Genomic DNA, 16,624 nt, shown 5'->3' with positions numbered 1-16,624 from the left:
TCTCCGTGACCTCACTGAACTCCTCGCACGCCTGGGATTTTTCCTCAGCAACCACAAAAGCTCCATTCCACTTGCCCATCAGCTGCCTTATGAGTCCCACAAGCCAAAACTACCCAAAAGAACTCTTTCTTCAGCTTGATGGCATGCCTCACTGGTGGTGCCCACCAACTGGTATGGGGATTCCTGCAACGGCTGGCACCAACTACCTCACGGCCACAGCTCCAATTGGCTCCCTCGGTAATAGAGGTGTGGAACATGGTCCACTCAGACTGGTACCAGAGCCCAACCCGTGTGTCAAGGCGACCCCGACTATATCTAGTCATAACTTCTCGACCTCAGACACTAGCTCCTTCCCTGTCAAATAGGTTATATTCCACATTCCTCAAGCTAGTTTCGTAGCCAGCGATCAGATCGCCAAGCCTTTGGCCACCGCCAAGCTCAACCCTCCCACAGATAGTGAGCCAATGGGAAGGGGCCCTCGGCCATGGGTGCAGGTCCAGCCACCAGGCGCATGCCTTCACCCCCCACCTCCAGGCCTGGCTTCAGAAGGTGGCCTCTTCCCTCGCATCTGGCCAAGGGAAACCTAGATTCATAATTTGTACTCATCATAGGGGTTTATGGATCCGTGCTTTATCTAGGACCTGTTTGCCATGGGTGACCTTCCAAGGGCGTGAAGCCCCGGACAACTTAGCTCCTCGGATCATTGTGACACACAAACTCCTCCACCACAAAAGGGAATGGCTCATGTAATTAGTGTCATTGTAATTAGTGTAGTTATTATACAGACTAATTGCTGTTTATTCTGGCAAAGTTCAAATATTTTTCAATGTCAGCACAATGTCAGAAGCGTTGTCAATATGTTATATAATATTCTTACACTCTAAATATCACTTGTTTGATAAGATCACCTGTTTCTAAAGGGGTCCTTGTTGAGTGGCCCTCATATGCCCGGACTAGCAGCTTTTGTGGTCCACCTTGATGCCTTCATGTCCCCAAGTCCTGTCGTGCAGCTGATTTCGCTGAGGCAGTCTGAACCAATATCTGTCTCAGAGGCTCTTAGCTCTGCACTGGTCTGCAACACACACACTCGCATGCACTTTTGTGTCAGGTGAAGTATTATAGCAATTAAGGATGATAATCTGCCAGTTATTATGTATTTGAAGTTTGATTAAAACACCACCTTTTAATTGTTCAGGTTCTGTGTGGCTGCCATGTGCTATGGGATCTGCCGAGGAGACTGGTTGGCTCATCAACAGCATAACTTTGCTCCCACCAGCCTTTATAAGAAGGTTTGTTTCAATTATCATTATTTTGTCAACTATTTTGCCCTTTGATAAGCCACGGTACAAGTAGAGCTTATTAGTAGCTGCAACATGATAAAATTGACCAAAAATGCCTATTTATAAAAGGCAGGTCTGGTTGAAATGGGTACTTAAACCCGAGTTCAACACAGCAAGACCTTTAAAAATTTCTGTACCACTTTTCCTTATTAGGGTCGCAGGTGGGCTGGAGCCTATACCAGCTATCTTTGGGCGAGAGGCGGGGGTACACGCCGAACTGGTCACCAGACAATCGCAGGACGCATAGCAGACAGTAGCAATAAAGCAAACACTCGTTGGCACTCACATTCACCCCTAAGGGCAATTTCATCTTCAGTCAACCTCCCACACGTTTTTAGGGTACGGGAGGAAACTGGAATACCTGGAGAAAACCCACACAGAGAGAACATGCAAACCCCACACAGGCGAGGCTGGGATTTGAACCTCAGTTCCCAGAACTGTTAGCCAGATCGGTTAACCAGATGTACTAACCAGTTGTCCTTAGGAGAATTGGTTGCAAAAAAAATTGCCTAATTTGGGAACATTTTTGCGTGAATTTTCCTTCAGAAAATTTCTTCCAGAAAACACCTTTGAGTTCGAGTGAATTTAACATGATTATTTCTCAACAAATGTCTGTGATCACGCATGTCAAAATCATTTTTGTGGTGGGTCACATCATAGTTATGGTTTCTCTTGGCAGGCTGTAATGAAGCTGAACCATATCAATAAAGATATACAAATAAATAAGATGTATGAATGCTTCATGTTGAGATATACTCAACAACTTTGATAAATAACTAATTTTAAAATCAACCCAGTAAAAAGTGTTTGTTCAGTTCTTATTCATGTTGTTTTCCTTTCAGCTTGTCCTTTTCGGGGTCGCCAGAGCGTATCATCTCAGATGAATGCATATATATGTTATCTTAAAAAGGGATTAGCAATAAAACATGCTTGAAAAATCTCAGTTATTTAAAGAGAAGGCAATTTCCAAATTTGGTATTTTAGCAAGAAATATGAATTCTATGCCCATGATTTCCTGTCTTTGGCCACATTAAATTAAGTGGTGGGCCTTATCTGGCACTCGGACCTTGAGTTTGACACCTGTGACCTAGATCCTTTCATTCATCTCTTACTCTGGGAACTCCTCCAATTAGCTGACAAATTTCAGTAAAGAAGCTTGTTCTCCAACTTAACTGCACAAAGTTGACATCTTTCTGATTGCTCTTTATATTTGATGGTAAAGTCCCTCATAGCAAAGTTTCTTGTTGGATGTCTTTCGTGGGAGTGGGGCAAAAAAAAAAAAAAATTCTCCTTCAGAGTGCTGGCATCCCAACCGTGCACCTGTTTATTCAGCCGTTACAGGTACCTTACAACCAACCCCAGTTATAGTCCTTTCCTTTAATCCCTAGCAACTTGTCTGCTGGCAGCCTCTGAAAGGAACTTCATTATTTGTCGCAAGGCCTGTCTTTTTACCCCATTCTCCTCAGGAGTTTGGTTGCGGTAGGAGGAACAACCCCATTGCACCCAACTTGTCCAGGGAACTCCTTGTTACACCAATGTCCTATGATGGAATAAATTCAAGGAGTTTTTGAGAGCCTGCCCACAGCGTGAGGCCTGACCTCAGAGTATTTACTGCTGGGAAAGCAATTTGTGGTCACTGTCAACTCACATTTCCCAGTTGCGGATCCTGTCAAAGCTTCCTTACACTTCTCTAAGTTCCTCCAAGTGAGCTTGGGATGTTTCAGATTTTCCCAGATGATTCACTGCTTCTTTTGGACAGAGAAAGGCTGCTTTTGGTCCATCTTCCTTGTGCTGTGTGGGTCGATTAGACTACATTCAAAGCTGTTGAATAAGTCTTCATGCTTGAGAGGTGATTTCAATTGCTGCCAATCCTTGGAATAGGGTACATGTCCTCTGGGTTACCAGTCTGGGGGCTGCTGCAACTATTGCTGCCTGTTACCACTGCTCTGCTCCCGCTGCCCGTTGACATGGCACAGCTGAATAATTGGAGCATTGCCTTTTGATTTATTTTTTTTATTGGGTCCCCTATTTGGGTGGTAGATGAACCAGAGTAGTGAATTTGCATCACCTTAATGCTGGAACAGTTTTACTCTGTCACAATGGAGTTTTTGACCTTCCTCTGTGATTTCTTCGTATTTTAATTGAACTATTATTGTGAATCAGAGTTGATCTGTCAAACAGAAAGAAATTTCCAGAGGGATGAGAGAGGAAAAAAAGAAAAGAAAAAAATATCCATAAAGTGCAACTGTAAACAGAATGAGAGAAACAAATCATTCCATATCTACAACAAAAGGAACATTAAATATGTGTGTTGCATGAGTTTGTAGCCCGACACCCTGTGAAGGAAGAACAGGACAAGATAGGACAGGACAGAAGGATCGTGAACCCTGCTACACAACTGGAATGTGGTGGGACTGAATAAGGGAGTCTATAGAATGAGAATATCTGGGGTGATACATAAGTTCTTCATGTATAAATGTTATTTGTTGCAATAAGTGAGTAGTCCCACACGCAATTAAAGAATCGCAGGGCTGTGTGCCTACAAACGTATGCAAGTTCATTCACACCATTGTGGATGCAATAAAAGTGACAGGAATGTTTCCCCGCCCCCACTGAGGCTCCCTGAAAACATGCCACTGGAAAGTGGCTGCAGGGACCCAATGTCATCCACCTCCCACTGCACCCCTCCCCCAGGAGAACAGAAAGTTCCCCACAATCCACAGGGCCCATGTTGCAGCCAGTCCAAGCCCAGCCCGATCAAGGTCGAGGCAGGCGGGTCATGTATCCGATTTCAGCATGTAGGAGAGTCAAATGAGGCGTGTGGTGCCCGTTTCTGTCTACTGCGAGTGTGGGCAGGTATGCTCGGCCGTGGAGGCTGCTCCTTAACGGGTCCACGTCACCTCAGTGAGGGTGAGACTATGGAGCTATATTTGTGAGGTCCGGGTCACTTATCAGCCCTTATGAGTAACCTTACAGCGTGACAAAGTGATCGCTCCGCTTTTACAGCAGCTTCATCTCTTATGAATCGATTGCATTTGTCATTGACCTAGTAAATTTAACAATCCTTGGTAGGATTGTACGGATTTGTTTTTGAATTAAGCAGGAGTTAATCAATTAGTTACTTTTTAAAACTTTACTTTTTAAAATGGAATTCACAACTTATTAATGTCGTTGACGAACGATCTTTAATAAAGTTGAATGGTAAAGGATGAAAACTCATAAGAATGACAATGATAGATGAAAATGGAAATTTAAGTATTTAATAAAATGATGAAAATTGTTCAGATAACATTCATTATTCGACAGTTACTCCCGCCAGATGCGGGGTACCATTGCGATGCTAAGGCAAAATTCAATGTTAATTGAACATAAATCAATAAAAAGAAAAATGATTAATATGATGATACAAATGGTAAGTAGGATGAAGTAAATAATAAAATAAATAAAAAGCAATAAAAATGGAGTAAGCTTAAAAGCATTCAAAAGCATTAGAAAATCGGGAAGGTATACATTTTTGAGAGAGACGTTTCTGGGTGATCAAGTGCTACGAAGCTCGAAGCCTAATTTAGTAATAAGGAATTTTAGAATCAAGGATTAATTGTAAAGCCAACTTGCCCTTCTTAGGTAACCACATAATATCAATGGTATTACCCTGCAATTACCTTATTATAGTAGTTTTACTCATGCCCAATCGAAAAAGAAGAAGTAAAAAATAAGCATCCTAAGTTGCTCGAAGACTTCTCCCCGTCAGCTTGTCCTACAAATATTACTCCCTAGAGAAAGGCCTTTTTGTCTCCCTGTCAGTGTAAAACAAACAAAGAGCCTCAAACTTCCGTATCCAAGGCTTTTATAGCTTTTGGGTAGAACATTCTAGAAGGTTTTGGCTTTGCTCACGCTCAGTAGGACGTACCTTTTTTGTTATTCTGTCAAGTACTTTTCACCATCCCTGGGTTGTCTTGTCATGTTCCCCTCAGCTCACTCAATATAGGGCAAGGCGCCTGCAAATGCAACTGTCACTTCCCTTAACATCAACAACCAACAGGTGCATCCTGTAGATATAACCACTATCTTTCTTTTAGTTTCACTCTAGTTCTTTAGCAATAGCAATAAATGTATCAACATTCTTGCGAAATACAATTCTCTCATGTATTCAACAGGCTTGTTCTTGTTGGTCGCACATCGTGGGTCGCCTTGTCTGAGAGAGATAGTCATACACAGGTTATATTCTTTACACAAAGCAGTTTCAAAGCATCATCTTCTTCAATATAAGCTAGATGGAAAAATATCAAAAAAGTAAGATCAGTGGAGGCAAACATCCTGTGTGGTAACTCAAGGGTGTCACAGGCTTCCTGTTCAGCAACCAAGCGATGCTGTAAACATCCTGTTTGTCACTTGCAGGCAGCTTTGCTCCGCCGTTGAAAACCGCAGGGTGTGAACAGCTGCTGAAACGCATCCTGTTGATGTCTTTATGTCAAAAACAAAGATGTGAATACAAAGATATGATAACAATTGGGTTTTTAAGGTTACTGACATTGGTATATGTATATAATGCGGTTAGATGCTAAGTGGAAAGGCTAAGTTTATTAGAGAGACCTTTGCCGATCAAGTATAATTTGGTTTGGCGACATCTGGTGTTCAATTGAGAGTTGGTTCTAGGGCTCAGCTCAACACATGAACCCTAATTGCTATCAATTTTGCTCCATTGCTCAACGTGGCATGGCAACCTATTTGACAACATAGACATTTGGTCTTCCATCCATCCGTCCATACATTTTCTACCGCTTCCCTGGGTTGGGTCGCGGGGTAAGTTGCTTCAGAAGGGATACCCAAACTTCCCTTTCCCCAGCCATTTCCTCCAGCTCTTCCAGAGAGATCCCAAAGTGTTCCCAGGCCAGTTGAGAGACATAGTCTCTCCAATGTGTCCTGTGTCATTCCTGGGGTCTTATTCCGGTGGAACATGGTGTCCGGGAGGCATCTGGATCAGTTGCCCCAACCATCATCATCTGGCACCTCTCAATGCTCAACACTGAGCCCCTCCCAGGTGACTGAGCTTCTCACCCTATCTCTAAAGGAGAGCCTTGACACCCTGCAGAGGAAACTCATTTCGGCTGTTTGTGTCTGGCATCTTGTTCTTTCGGTCATGAGCCACATCTCGTGGCCATAGCTGAGGGTAATAACGTAGATCGACAGGTAAATTAAGAGCTTCGCCTTGCAACTTACAGTAGTTCCCTCTTTACCACAACGAATCGATACAAAGTCCCCATCACTGCAAATGTTGCACCTATCCGCCTGTCGATCTACCGCTCCATTCTTCCCTCACTTGTGAACAAGACGCAAAGATACTTGAACTACTCCAATTGGGGCAGGATCTCATCCCTGACCCGGAGAGGGATGGCACCCTTTTCCGACTGAGGACCATGGTCTCACATTTGGATTTGCTGATTCTCATCTCAGCCGCTTCATATTCAGTTGTGAACCGCACCAGTGAGCGCTGGAGATCACTGCTTGATGACGCCAACGGAAACACATATGCAAAGAACAGAGATGCGATGCTGAGGCTACCAAACCGGACCACCATCTATGCCTCGGCTGCGCCCAAAGATTCTGTCCATAAAAGTTATGAATAAAGTTGGGGACAAAGGGGAGCCTTTGCGGTGTAGAACTCTCACCGGAAACGAGTCCGACTTATTCCCGGTGTGACGGTCTGAGCGCTGCTGAAAAGTCTCCTTGTGATAAGCGCACATGAGCGTATACTTTTTAAACTTCTGGACAGTCTGAAACATCCCCATCCATGTTTCAACATGCGCCATTCGCCGAGTGTTCATGTTCGCTATGGACGTCTCAGAAAGACGAACACAGCGAACGTACATAGTGTGTATATCTTTTTGTCAACTTTTGTTTTAAGGTTAGGTTAGGTACGTAGGTATGTTAGCTCCCTCTATGTAGAAGAAGCGGAACTGTGAGACCAGGGGATTTCCCAGTAAGCGTCTCCTACGTACCCAAACTTCCCCTGTTAGTAACGCATGTGCATTAATCACAAGGAGACTTTTCAGCACGCGAGAGCGCTCAGACCGTCACACCGGCAATGCATACACCGATCTTACAGCAACTGAACAGCCCGTATCAGCGGGTTTGGTACCCGAAGAGCCCCACACAAGAGTCCCCGAGGGACACGGTCGAACGCGTTCTCCAAATCCACAAAACCCATGTAGACTGGTTGCGCGCACTCCCATACATCATCAAGGATCCTGCCGAGGGTGTAGAGCTGGCTCACTGTTGCACGGCCAGGACGAAAACCACATTGCTCCTCCTGAATCTGAGATTTAACTTCCCGACGGACACTCCTCTCCAGCACCCCTGAATAGTCCTTACCAGGGAGGCTGAGGAGTCTTATCCCTCTATAGTTTGAACACACCCTCTGGTCCCCCTTCTTAAAAAGGGGGACCAATACCCGAGTCTGCCAATCTGGCACTGTCCCTGATGTCCATGCGATGTTGCAGGCGTGTGCCAACCAGGACAGCCCCACAATATCCAGATCCTGTAGGAACTCCATGCGAATCTGATCGACCCGCGGGGCCCTGCCAACAAGGAGCTTTTTGACCACCTCGGTGACCTCAACTCCAGAGATAAAAGAGCCCGCCTCAGAGAACCCAGACTCAGCTACATCGCACACAGGGGGAAAAAAATCCAACCCGAATTGAAAGTACAACATACAACTATTCAATTTGTGCCATTTTTCAATTTGATTCAATGACGGGCTGCAACATTCAATGGCATGTACTGTAATGAGGAAACTGAATCATCACTGGATTCTTTTAGTCGCATTTTAGTGAACACTTCGAGAGCACAGAACACTCTGCTGCTCGGCAACACTTACTCGCCTGTTTACCATTTGCCAACTCCCTCCACTCTTAAAGGGGTGCACTCTAAATTGCTGATATGACAGTACTTAACCAGCCCATCAATGTGGTTTACAATTACAGCATCCTTATGCGCAGCCCACCACCGTTGCTTTGGTGAGCAAAGCGGTCTGGGCGATGTAGAGCAAAGACGAGCTAGAAACGCTGTTTACGCTCGATAATCATAGTGAAAGCATAAAAAAATAAATTATTTTAAGATGCAATGAACGTCGGAGTATGTGCAAATAGAAAAAAAGTGGTGTAACTGGATGAGATTTTCTTGTGGAAAATGCGTTCTGAAGTCAAAGTAGAAAGTGCAGGCTGAGACAATGTATAATGTTAAAGGAATACTCCACTAAACAATAAAAAGCCTTAATCCAATAGGTCATGTCATATGTACTGTACCTTGAAAATTTGAGGATAATTCGATATCATTTAATGGTACTTTGAGAAGATTTTAATCAGCAATTCTAAATTTTCATGGCTGACGCCATTTTTGCGTTGTCACATGACCTACTTGCGCAGATGTGACGTATTCTATGCATAAACAAAGAATTCATGGCCGATTTGGAGCGTTATCACATGCAGTACCACAACCATCGGACACGTGAAAATGCCCTTTGGATAGAAATAATCAGAGGAAGACTCGGTGGCATATTCTGCCCATTAAGAAAAAGAGACATTTAAGGACCCAGTGGCTAGCGGAGTGTCCTCGCCCTGAGCCGTACGACATAAGTACAGGTGTGTTTGTGCATTTATTTAAGACCAACACTTTTAGAGTACAGTAAGTCTCTGAATTCTTTTAAATAACATTATGATGTTGCTAACAAATGATGACAAAAGTACCCTCTGACCATTAATGCAACTTCTTGTGCTTCATACGTCATGCACGTGTTGAGACTTCCATCTGTTAATCGTGAACGTAATTAAATTTGATTTGCCATCATGATGGTACGAAACTGAACAGTTCTTGCCGAAAAAGGCATGTCTTTTGTTTGATTATCTTGTCTCTATGCGAAGTTGTCAAATTGTTGATTGCTTTGGCATACTCTCCATCTGTGAATTTAAACACACAGCAGAACCCTCCCTCTCCACAAAGGCTGTCCATTCTTGTTGAACACTTCGGTGGTACTCATATTTTTTTCTTTTATTGACCTTGATCAAAACTTTCCATAATTAGTTGTTCCGACACGATCGGCGTTCGACCATTCTGCACTTGTGGTTAGTTAGCTGGTCAGACTCCTCGTCATTCGTCCAAAGATCCATCCAAATATTTACCATTATTTACAACCACAGGTTAAAATCTGTATGGATGTATTCCTCAGTCTTCCCGATCAACCGATACTGCTATTTCTTCATCAGATGAAGATAAATCTGATAAATCAGCTCTGTGCATGTGTCAGGTTTACCAATTAGACATTCATTAAACTGGACAAAAAGGAAGCAAAGACACCAGTTCAAGTTTGACAGCTCGTGAGGAGAGAGGACAGGAACTGTCTTGTACAATTTGCCACTGCAGTCTCTGATTATCCTCTCCTCAGCGCCTCTATTTATGTAGTTTCAAGACGCCCCTTATTTACATGGATATCACAGAAAGGAGACAGCAAGCAAAACATAGTTGGAATCAAAGTGTACTTGTTTGTTCATGTGTCGTGTTCAGGTGCTCCTGGTTCTAACAGTTCTGGTGGTTAGATCTTTTAAGTTCTTGCTATATACTGCTAGGCGGCTGCCACGTTATCTAGAGCAGAGCAAAGCATTTCTTTATTGGAAGCAGATGTGTGATAATTATATTCGCAATTATTCCTACACCATGATTGTGTCTTCCTTTTTACGCATGGGATACGTCACTTCCTGTTTTTTAAGTCATGTGATCTTGTAAAAATAGTCAAAATGGTGCCGCTCATACAAAAGTGTGATTACTTGGATAAGAGCGCATTCAAGTTATTTGCAATTTTTTCACTAGAATTTTTCAGAATATGCATATATTTATAATGGATTAACAAGATAATCGTCGAGCTAAGAAATCACCGGAGTATTCCTTTAAGATTTCATCTTTGCACACCCTCATCATGGATAAAAGCACAGAAAATATAGTGCACAGTAAGCTAATTATGTATTTTAAATATAGGGACCAAAATAACCTTAAAACTGTTTGGGCGCATCATTCCATTGTTACCAGGCATTGCAAGATATTTTGCAAGCAATAATTCAGTTTTAAAAAACTGACTGGGATATCATTGTGAATTAAAAACACTAAATCCGGGGTGCACAGACTTTTTTTTTTTATCTACTTTTCACGAGCTACCGACGACGCGGTGTTGGCGTGGGGGAAAATTATATATCTATTTAAAATACAGAATTAGGGTGTGCCAAGGTGGAATTTTAAAATTACACACCATCTTATCCTGCACTTTCTTTCGCTTCAGACCAGACCTTTCACACTCGAAAAGAGAAAATTTCGTCCAGTTTAACCACTTTTTCTTCGATTATTCACATTGTCCGACAGTCATTGCATCTCAAAACAACAGTATTACTTCTTTAACTTTTTCCATTACTATCGAAAGCAAAATTAAGCAGCATGTCTAGCTCGTCTTTGCTTTACATTGGCCCAGACTGTGTTGCGAACTAAAGCAACGGTGATGGACGGTGTCATTATAAAACACATTAATGGGCTGCGTAAATACTGTAACATTTGTAATTATGAGTGTACGTCTTTAAGAGCAGGGATGGGGGGTGTATAAGGTAAAGTAGGAAAAAGAAAGTGTGGTGGAGCAATGGTCGTTGTTAGAGAAAGTTCCGTGTGCTGCCTCAAAGAAACTAGTGGCTTCTCTTCATTTTTTACAGTACATATTAGAATTGTGCTATTGGATGTAACAACCAGTCATCCCGCACTCGTTGCAAAATGCAACAAACTGAAAAGCCGCATGTTATACTTTCAATTTGCATTGGATTTTTTTTTTTTTCGCGCAACGCAGTATATCTGCGCAATTTAGCGGGAACATTGGCTAACTTTTTTTTGGGACGCGTTCGATCGACTCAATGAGCACTGCTGCACTAAATGAAATAAAGTTGGAAGCGGCCTTTCATAATTATGGTTTATTGTTGAATTGGTTTGGTTAGCAATCTATTTATGTGAAGTTAAAAGGACATAAGCCTGTTGACATTTTCATTGTAAAGTTGCCAAAACACAAAATTGCTCTGATGGGAATGTAAATGCTGTAATCTGAATCTTTTAATGAACCGTATAACTTCAATGAGTGACACACGTCTGATGTTGCTCACAGTGGTCAAAAGGGCCACTCAGGGGCTTACTGTGTTTGCTCAGACACAAGGAAAATCAGAGGGAACAGTGATGACTGGATTGAGGTCTGTGTATGTATGTGTGAATGGCCATGTGTGTTGGGGTGCCTGTGAGACAGGTGATTCGGGGCAGGGAAGAGCTAAACTAGGGGCGAACATTGACGAGGTGTCGAGTTCTCAGTTATTGTCACATAGGGAAAACAACAAGGAGGGAAGTAAAAAAATAAAAGGGGGAAACTTTGCATGGCTCTACTGAGAAGGAGAACAGTGAAGGGAACAACAAAAACCAAAAGAAAAACGTTTGCTCGTGTCATCTTGGCCCATAGGGGTACAGTGGCCAGGTACAAAACTTGACTCATCAATTGAGGGCAGGGGGGATGCCAACTGGGCGTTCTTAGCTTGAGGAGAGCTGAGCCTTAGTTTAGGCTCAAAATGGAGGATAGAACTCTGGTGGGTTGTTCAGGTCGAGGAGGATCTCCTCCCCTATCTGTATGGGGTTAGGTTTGGGTTCTGTTGTTCTTTTCCCATGGAAGATTTTAGGGTGTGGATTTGACCACTGGGTCAAAAGGCCCTGCAGCTTTCAGGTTTTCGATAGAGCTGGTAGGTGATGTAGAAAGTCATGCAGTAACCAATGCTTGACCAAGGTAATCAAGACTTCTGCTCCAGACTAGGAGTGCAGGGTGGGAGCTGGGGCGTTCAGGCCTCAACACTGTTAGCGTGTAGGGTGCGATCAATGTTGATGATGTCAGTCGCCTGAGTTCATTCAAACTAAATCTGCTTGAGCATTTTCAGGTCGATTTCCAACTTGTATTGTCCGAAAAAGTTAGAAATCTCAATTTTGATTTCCTAATTTTCAAACGGCAGATAGTCGAGTGTGACATCCTCAATATGGAAAATGGCAACTTTGGAGTTGTCGAGCCACATCATTTGATTTGGCAGGGCGAGTCAGAGTCTAGTCATGGTGTAGTGGTTATGGCAACTTAAGTTTATAGGACTGTTCCATCTCTTTGGAGAATTTTGCTTTGTGCAACCGGCACCACCTCTCCAAATTCTGTACATACCTCCACAGGTCTTTCAACAGGGCCAACTGCTTTTACAGTTTTCATACTCTTTATTGCTTTTCTAACTTGCCCCTTAGTAATCATTTTCCACTTCCTGGACCATCATAGTTAAGTCTTCTACTCTTCCTTCTTTCATTTTTTTCATTCATCAACTTCTCAAAGTATTCTTTCCATCTATTTAGCAGACTACTGGCAACAGTCAACACATTTCTCTCTCTACCCTGAATCACCCTACCTGCTAGACATCCTTACCATTTCCATCCCTCTGTCTAGCCAACCTGTAGAGATCCTTTAGTCCTTCTCTCGTGTCCAACCCATTGAACATGTCACATGGCTCTTGTTGAGCCTTTGCCACCTCTGCCTTTGCTCTATGTTGCATCTCAATGTATCCCTTTCGCTTGTTCTCTGTCGTCTCAGTGTTCCACTTCTTCTTCGCTAACCTCTTTTCTTGTATGACTTCCTGTATTTTGGGGTTCCAGCACCAAGTCCCCTTCTCCCCTTTCCTACCAAAAGACACAGAGAGCCTGTCTCAGCTCTTTCCGGAAGGCTGCACAACATTCTTCCCTTCTCAGCTTCCATCAACTCATTCTCTGCTCTGCCTTTGTCTTCTTAATATTACCCCCAACCACCAGAGCCATCCTATACTGTCAAGCTACACTCTCCCCTACCACTACTTTACAGTCAGAAACCTCCTTCAGATTACATCGTCTGCATTGATTACAAAATGTAATCCACCTGCGTGCTTCTACCTTCGCTCTTGTAAAGCAACCGATGTTCCTGCCTCTTCTGGAAAAACGTGTTCACTACTGCCATTTACATCCTTTTTGATGAGTCAACCACCATCTGTCCCTCAAAGTTCCTTTCCTGGATGCTGTACTTATCGATCACGTCTACTTCTCCAGTTTCCTTCACCAACATATCCATTACAATCTGCACCAATTACAACTCCGTGTCTGGGATGCTCAGCAGTACTTGATCTAGTTCCTTCCCAATTTTTCTTTCAACTCTGTCACATACTACCTGTGGGGCATAGCCGCTTACTACATTATACCTAACACCCTCAAACTCAAATTTTAGTCTCATCACTCGATCTGATAGTCTTTTCACCTCCAAGACATTCTTTGCCACCTCTTCCTTTAAAATAACCCCTATTCCATTTCTTTTCCCCATCTACTCCACAGTAAAATAATTTAAACCCTGCCCCTAAACATCTAGTATACTACCTTTCCACCTGATGTCTGGGACGGACAATATATCATATATGCTGTATCAACCTTTTTCCTCGTCATCATGTCAACCAACTCCTGGGCTTTTCCTGTCATAGTCCCGACATTCAAAGTCCCTAAACTTAATTGTAGGTTTTGTGCGTTACGCTTCTTCTGCCGACGAATACACTTTCCTCCTCTTCTTTGGCTTCGATCCACAATCGCTAAATTTCCACAAATGCCCTGCAGGTTAACTGTGCTCTTGTTGACCCAGGCAATGACTGCTCCAGTATGGGATTCTTAGGATTAGGGTTAGGGTTAACCACGCATAAATCAAAGGGCAAAAAAGACGTACACTCTCGCAGGCAGCGTCCCAAAACTGAGACAGGTATGTAACAGTTCTGTACAAGTGGTACATACTACAGATATGTTTAGTAATTAATTCTTGTTGTAGAATGACACTTGCACATTAATAATAATACTTCCTCTTGGAAAACGCTCCATGTGTTCTTGAGGCAGGCATGTTGGGTCAGGAAGGAAAGGGAAATAACTCTGTGCTAACTTTGACCGATGAGTTATCCTCTCCTGATACCAAGTTATGGCTTCAGATTAAAACACTTAAATATTTTGATATAATGGAGGGTCAGTGGGAATGAGGAGGTCTTTGAGGTATTCTCCCCACCATTTCACAATGTCCCGAGTCGAAGTCAGCAGCGCCTCATTTCCCTTATACACAGTGTTGACAGCGCACTGGTTCATCCACCGAGATGCCGGATGGTGGAATAGAATTTCCTCAAAGCCCTCCAGGTGTCTTTCTCCATGGCCTTACTGAACTCCTGCCAGAAGTTTTTAGTTTAGAAACCACCAAAGCTGCACTTTGCCTGGCCAACCAGAACCCATCAGCTGCCTCGGGTGTCCCACAGGCCAAAAAGGCCCTATAGAACTCCTTCAGCTTCATGGCATCCCTCACTGTTGCTGTCCACCAACGTATTTGGGGATTGCCTCCATTACAGGCACCAACATCCTTATGGCAACATCTGCGGTCAGCTGCCTCAGCAATGGAGGCGCAGAACATAGTCCATTCGGATTCTATTTTTCCCGCCTCCTGAAACATAAGCAAAGTTCTGTCTGAGCTGGGAGTTGAAACTCCTTCTGACAGGATTCTGGTGTCTGTTCCCAACAGACCCTCACAATATGTTTGGGCCTGCCACGTTGGACCGGCATCTTCCCCCACCATCAGAACCAATTAACCACCAGGTGGAGATCAGTTGAAAGCTCCACTCCTCTCTTCATTAGAGTGTCCAAGACAGTCCGATGACTTGACCACAAAGTCTATAATTGAACTCCAACCTTGGGTGTCCTGGTGCACACGTGGCAACCCCTATGATTGAACACTGTGTTCGTTATGGACAACCCATGATGAGCAAAGAAGTCCAATAACAGAACACCACTTGGGTTCTCAACAGCGGGGGCGTTCTTCCAAATCACACCCAAAAAAGCAGCAATCTCAGGTCATAACGACTACAGGCCTGTTGCCTTGACATCTGTGGTCATGAAGTCCTTTGAACGCCTTGTGCTGAACCACCTCAAGAGCATCACAGGTTCCCAACTGGACCCACTGCTGTTTGCCTATCAAGTAAACAGTTTATGGATGATACCGTCAACATTGGTCTGCACTTCATTCTTGAATATCTTGACAGCAAGTGTACCTATGCGAGGATCCTGTTTGTGGACTTCACCTCTGTGTTCAACACCATCATCCCTGAACTCCTCTTCTCCAAACTTTTCCAGCTCAATGTCTCGCTTGCCATCTTTACAACTTTCTGACGGGCAGGACACAACAGGTGAGGGTGTTAGGCTAAGATGAAGAGCGCTGCAGTTTTTGGCAAGACTGGACAGCCTTTGTGAAGAGAGAAAGTTCTCCTTGGTGTCTAATTTGTAATGACAAAATTGCAATGATATAAAGCACCACTTCAGTAAAATCCGTGTTTGGACCCAACAAGGTGAATGGAATTCAGAAAGCTTTGGTGGTGTTTTAGCTATTGTGAGAAATAGAAAGCCATTTACAGAATGGGAGTATGCCAAAGCATTTGTGCTTGATGTTTCCAGTAAATGTTTTGTCAACTTTTCACATCAAGACAAGATAATCAAAGGAATAAAAGACATGCCTTTCTCGGCAAGAACTGTTCACCATCGTACCATCATGATGGCAACTCAAATTTGATTACGTTCACAATTAACGGATAGAAGTCTCAACGTCTGCATGAAGCTGTGGATTGTTTCAAGAGTTTATCTGATTGTGTTTGAGTTGGCAAGTTGGCATTATCAATAAAAATGAGAATTAATTTCATTGTAGTAGTCTGACATTGTGTAATCGAAAGAGCAAATTATCTGATCCGTTTCGACTTCAGAACGTCCGATTATGTTTTGGTTGTCTCACACCACCATTCATGAGTCCATCCATTTTCTGAGCCGCTTATCTTCATAAGGGTTGCAGGAGTCTGTACAGACCAAATTGCCCCAATCTTCAGAAAGGTCTTCAAGAGAACTGTTTAAAGTACCAACCTGCTTCACAATCTCCACCATCATCCTCATCCCCAAGAAACCAGCAATCTCGGGTCTGAATGACAGCAGGCCTGTTGCATAGACATTTATGGTCATTAAGTCCCTTGAATGCCTCGTGCTAGACCACCTCAAGAGTCAGAATCAGCTTTAATGGCCAAGTGTGTAAAAATACAAGGAATTTTTCTCCGGCCGTCGGTGCTGCTCTTCTACGACATTCAGAACAAAGAACAAGGAACAACATAGCAACAAGAACA

At 43.3% G+C, this 16,624-nt stretch overlaps 1 protein-coding gene across 13 annotated transcripts in view; it reads left to right on the top strand.

Annotated features, from left to right (window-relative positions):
• The window catches only part of LOC133501809 (Fanconi anemia group A protein), a 168,521-nt gene that overhangs the window by 115,815 nt on the left and 36,082 nt on the right, over positions 1 to 16,624 (top strand). For all 13 annotated transcript variants that reach the window (XM_061821800.1, XM_061821801.1, XM_061821809.1 and 10 more), the window contains 2 exons: positions 921 to 1,108; positions 1,196 to 1,289. In XM_061821800.1, the coding sequence (XP_061677784.1) occupies positions 921 to 1,108; positions 1,196 to 1,289 (282 nt within the window). The remainder of the gene's footprint in view (positions 1 to 920; positions 1,109 to 1,195; positions 1,290 to 16,624) is intronic.

The sequence above is a fragment of the Syngnathoides biaculeatus genome, chromosome 6, assembly GCF_019802595.1.
Source record: "Syngnathoides biaculeatus isolate LvHL_M chromosome 6, ASM1980259v1, whole genome shotgun sequence".
Lineage (NCBI taxonomy): Eukaryota > Metazoa > Chordata > Actinopteri > Syngnathiformes > Syngnathidae > Syngnathoides > Syngnathoides biaculeatus.
Note: the sequence above shows the minus strand (reverse complement) of the source record. Positions and strands in the feature narration are given on the sequence as shown.